Raw genomic sequence first — 5,488 nt, 5'->3', positions numbered from 1 at the left:
GCACACACACACACACACACACACACACACACACACACACACACACACATACACACACATATCGAGGCATTATGTCTAGCTATAATATTGCTGTCGAAAATTCGTGGCGCAACGTGTCCTCATATTTCTTCAACGAGCAAATCAATGTCCCGCATACTTTGCACAGCACTTTGTATCTATTCGTCTTAACTTAATTGTCTTTTTCCTCAACAATTGAAGCTATTATCTTTTTAAAGTTTCTCTCTGAATTTACATAAAATAGGCCTACTACATATCTCCGTCACGCAGAAAATGGGGTTGTTCTCAGCACTTCCCACTTCTCACACACATTTTGCATACGCGTATGGCATACGTCACTGCTCACCAATGACATTCTTTAGTGGCTAAACTTGTTACAAAAAATTAATTTCATAGTGAACACCTTTTTAGCACTAAAAAGTCTCAAAACATGCGTTCAGTAAGCATAGTGTCAGGTTTAGAACAAAGGACAGACTTGCATTTTTTTAAGCGATATTGTCCAGCTCATGGGATGTAAAGTAAACCTTTTATAAACTGTAGGAACCACCCTTTGAGATTTTCTATTAGTATTTATTAAGGAAATTTCTAGAGTAAAGCTAATAGTGGTTCAGAAAAATGTTGATGTTAAGACAAATCGGTTTATAAAAACTGGAGAGTCTGTTCGATAGTTGAAAAAATATTTGGCAATAAGTTGGGCCACGAAATTATGACCTCTCTATAATATATATCTTAATCTATAGACACCCCTACATTCTCCTTATCCCTGTTTTTTCCTCATCACTTTGCTTGGGGAGGGGGAGGGTGAGGTATTCTTGTATGTATATATAATGTATGTATGTACATCAGGTGTGTGCAAACCCTCTCTTAGATCACCCGTAAGTTACATTTTGCACAAGCACAAAACAGTAGAGCAGTCAACGCAAACTCAAATTATCAATATCCGTTGTGCATCACCTTCATTTAGTTTTTCCTTTTCTTCTTCCGTTTCTTCTTCTTCTTTCAAAGAGTAGGTCATATTTTCACCAATTCGTAGACGTTGTCGCTTTGATTGGAAGTAAACGGCATCACATTAACGTTGTGGTCACGCAAACTCTATCTGTATGTGATCTGAAGACAGCGTGCTGGAAACCGGGTGTGGGTGTAAAGCAGGATGGGATGTTGGGGTGGTCATGCACACTTTCCACATATCTCTGTCTGTTGGTTGCTTCATCACTTCGCTGACATCCCATTTACAAAGTCTGATGATACCCTCCAACGTAACCAAATGACGTATAGTGTGAAGACCCGAGCTCTTTTACTTCAAACCCTAACTTTTTAGCCATACATGGATCGATGTATAAGTCTTCGATCTTTCACACTCATGGTATGCTTTTCTTCATTTGATTTGAGTTTGGTTCTTGAAACAATAAAACTTCTATTTCCTAGCTTTTGTTATCGTTTATTAGATAAGATGGGAACAGATAATGTCAGAAAACCGAATAAATGTGGTATTACTCCTATGGAAGATTGTCCTTGCAGCTGACAACAATAAGAACAAATGAAAAGCCCATTTTAAAAAAACTCACAATCTCTAGCTCACCCAGATATCTTTGCTTGGGCGAGCCCCTGTACCCCCACTCCCTCTTTTCTTAACCAACCTACCAGCTTTTTTCCACAGAAACGCGCGCGCGCACACACCCATACACCCCCCCCCCCCCACACACACACACACATACGCGCGCGCAAACAGCCATTAAGGCGTTGATTGGTCTTCGAAGTAACGCCAAATATAATGCCACCTAATATGATAACACCAAATATAATAACACCAAAATAAATAAGATAATGTCCTCATCTTTCTCTCTCTTTCTCTATTCCCTGCCAGCTGTGGTGCTCACGGGCGAGGAGTTTGTAGATAGCAATGAGAGGATCAAGTTAGTATGCAACGCCACTGGAGGGGACAAAATCCCGGAGGATATTGACTGGTTCAAAGACGGGACCAAGCTCGACTCGACCAAATCGCGAGATCCCAAAATTGTACTCACAAAGTACATGTCTATAGAGGTTAGAGCTATGAATCAGTTGCCCTTTTGGAAGGACGCCCTCAGCTTTATACTTTGGGCTTTGTGTGTGCTTTTGTCCTTTTTGACACTGGAATATGGTACAGTTGTCCATAACTTCAAGGAAAGGACTACACCTATTCAGTCTCTTTTTACCTTAGTGGTAGTATGACACCTTTTCTCTCTCTCCCTCCTTCAGTCTGTTTGTCTGTCTGTCTGCCTGTCTGTCTGTCTGTCTGTCTCTCTTTCTCTCTCTCTCTCTCTCTCTCTCTCTCTCTCTCTCTCTCTCTCTCTCTCTCTCTCTCTCTCTCTCTCTCTCTTTCTCTGTCACACTCATTGTTTGTGTATCTCTCTGGCTATGTCTCTGTTTACCTATCTATCTATCTATCTATCTATCTATCTATCTATCTATCTATCTATCTATCTATCTATCTATCTATCTATCTATCTATCTATCTATCTATCTATCTATCCATCTATCTATCTATCTATCTATCTGTTGTGCTCGTCAGCAGACATAGTTATAGTTGTAATATCCAAATGATTTTCCCATCTCAGTTTTTTTCATGTGATTTTGATCAAGTGAAGTCGTCATATTATGCTTCTTCCTTGGGCGATTCAGCCTCATACTCATAGTCAACTGCATCAGCAACGGACTTTTGGTTCGTGGTATGTGTTTGACATTGCCGTCTAACGAGACTGCAGGTAGATCAGTTATCAGTTCCAGTGTCGGGGAAGTGTTCCCTTCCTTCAGAGAGTAAAAGTATGTGAAAATATTTTAGAAACAAGGAACAGCGTTGCTCCTCCTCTAAGATCGAGCTATAGCCTTCCAAAGTTTTGAAAAGTTGTACTCAATCTTGCCACAGGAATCAACAAAGGAAAGCCATAACAGCAGGCATGTCAGAAACGTATTGAATCCATAGAGATTGAATCTAATCTGCAGGCCTTCAAGAACCTTTGGCATGAATGATGTAGCCTTTACGCTTCAGTTCTTGCGATCAAAATGTCATGTGTTCGATTCTTATCTAGGTGAAGAACACAGTGAGATGACTGAAATACACTTTGGGGCACATTTAATTAAAGTTTATCAGTTGGATCAGGTTTCAGTTTTTAAACAATTTTGAATATGTCCAAAATTTGATTGCGTTAATCAATCAGGGCCACTTTCGGTGTAGATTTTTATTTTGTGGCGTGTTCATACATCTAGCTTCCTTGGTTCTGGAGGATGGCACACGGTTTATTTTCACTGTTTACGTACAGAGTGGCATAGTAGCATTGGATTATATTCGTGCCCTTTCGAGGTACCCAATGCTGTATATTTTGTATGTCGTGCACAATTGACAATGCCCTCATTTTAAGAGCATAAGGCTACAATTAGATCTATGAGAACAACATAGCTGTAGAGTGTGTCGTGGGTTGGAACTTACTTTGCTTTATCCGTCCTCTTGTACCCCCAGGGCGTCGAGGGGAGAAAGAGCTTTTTGTTTCTAGCAAGTTGAATAGCCTGGTTTGGTGAAATGTATGTTTTCAGGGTATTCTTCACACTCTCGATCCAGGTTTTCCTTGGTGTAGGTTGCAACATTCGAAGAAAAAAAGTAATACATTTTTAGAGGTTGTTTTTTGCGCGTTGCCTGAAAAAAAGGGCAGGCTGCAATATAAATTGTTTCTCTGTGTCCTCCCTGACCCATGGTCGACTCAGGACGTGGCGTTGATCAGTGAGCTGACCATAGAGCATGCTGGGTTCAGTGACAGCGGCAACTACATTTGTCGTAGCTCCGACAGAAAAATCGACAGCTTGAAAGTCACAGTGTTAGTAGGTGGGTCTTTCTTTCATGCATGATTGCGCTATACTACTTGTGTCTCCCTGCACGCCCCTCGAGTGCTTTTTATCATTCGTATCGCCTCGCTTCCTCTATGGCACCTGTCCCGTTACTTGCCCTCTTTTATAACCGTTATCGTTTTCAACGAGGTTTGTTTTGTTTGGGTTTTTTTTTGGGGGGAGTGTTTTGGGGTTGTTGTTGTTTTTTGTTGCTTGGGTTGTTTTTTCATCGCCTTGCTGCTTCGTATCTTACATTTGTTTCGTTTCTTGCCCTTCTTTTAACTGTTTTCGTTTTCTTCAGGGGGGGGGGGGAGGGGGGGGGGGTCCTCTACCATTATAGTTGTTGCCATTTCTACTTTCGTTTACTATAATCTCAGACCTCATCTTTGTCATCTTCATCATCAGAATGGTGGTTGGTGGTTGGTTTTGTGTTGTTTCTGTTAGATTTTCCTTTCAACGTCAGAGAACAGTTCTTCCAACTTGGTTGCTGGTGATTTGTGGCTGCTTTCTGTCTCGCTGTCAACTATAATTCAACAGGAACAGTACCATCTTCATCATCATCATCATCGTCATTATTATCAGCACCCTTTTCATCATCATCCACATCGACATTCCCATTATCATCATCATCATCATCATCATCATCATCATCATCATCATCATCATCATCATCATCATCACCATCATCAGCAGTAGCAGCAGCAGCTACAGCAGAAACAGCAGCGCTGCAGCAGCAGCACCTCAAGCGGAACATAACCTGCCATCTTTTGCCCCAGTTTTTCCCTTGCTGTCACTGTCTGTTTACGCTTTATTTGTACCAGCGGTTTTGCTTTGCCGCAGTTCCATTTTTTTTATTTCAGTGGGACGATCTTTTATTATATTTTTGCATGATACTCAATGGTTTCTTCGATTCTTTTTTTTTTTTTTTTTTTTTTTTTTTCTTTTTTTTTAAATATCAGGATTTATTTTGAGAAGCAGAAAAAACAAAAACAGCAAACTGCAGGGTTCTATTGGTTAGACCTCAGACAAATTGAATACTGATATTATTTTGATCAAAGTCAAAAATGATTTTAAATTTAAAACAATCGACTTTTGGATACGATGCTATGACTTCAGTTATGGTAGCGAGACTTTCTGAGAACCACTTGGCTGTTGGCATAGATCTTGGCACACTGACACTAGAAGGTCTTTAAGAAGTGAGCTGTATCACAAATTATATTTTATTGTAACTCTATTATTCATTTCGGAACTTCAGATCGCATTCACAAACCTTGTTAGAACATTAAAAAACCGCTCAGGTCTAACTTAGCAAACTGTTATCCAAATTTCAATGCCGTTCACTCTGACACGTCACAAATTATGTGCTCTAAAGATTAACGTCAAGATCCCTTCCACTGACGGATTGTTCTCTGTGGCTGGTTGTTTGGAATACTTTTTCCCATTCTTGCAATTGGCTCGAATGATCCTGATGATACCCCCCCCCCCTTCCCTCTTTCCAAACCCTCCCATAGAATGTCAATTTTACTTGCATTACCATTACTTTTTCCCACAACACCTTCACCTCCATACACTCCCACCCCTCTCTCTCTCTCTCTCTCTCTCTCTCTCTCTC

General features: G+C 40.4%; 1 protein-coding gene across 10 annotated transcripts in view; it reads left to right on the top strand.

Moving 5' to 3' along the window:
* LOC101849621 (zwei Ig domain protein zig-8) overlaps nt 1–5,488 on the top strand; it is a 235,028-nt gene that overhangs the window by 224,649 nt on the left and 4,891 nt on the right. For all 10 annotated transcript variants that reach the window (XM_035970354.1, XM_035970357.1, XM_035970352.1 and 7 more), the window contains 2 exons: nt 1,883–2,061; nt 3,757–3,874. In XM_035970354.1, the coding sequence (XP_035826247.1) occupies nt 1,883–2,061; nt 3,757–3,874 (297 nt within the window). The remainder of the gene's footprint in view (nt 1–1,882; nt 2,062–3,756; nt 3,875–5,488) is intronic.

Source organism: Aplysia californica, unplaced genomic scaffold (genome assembly GCF_000002075.1).
Source record: "Aplysia californica isolate F4 #8 unplaced genomic scaffold, AplCal3.0 scaffold00256, whole genome shotgun sequence".
In the NCBI taxonomy this organism is placed as follows: Eukaryota; Metazoa; Mollusca; class Gastropoda; order Aplysiida; family Aplysiidae; genus Aplysia; species Aplysia californica.
The sequence above is the reverse complement of the archived record's forward strand: the minus strand, read 5'-3'. Positions and strand labels throughout refer to the sequence as shown.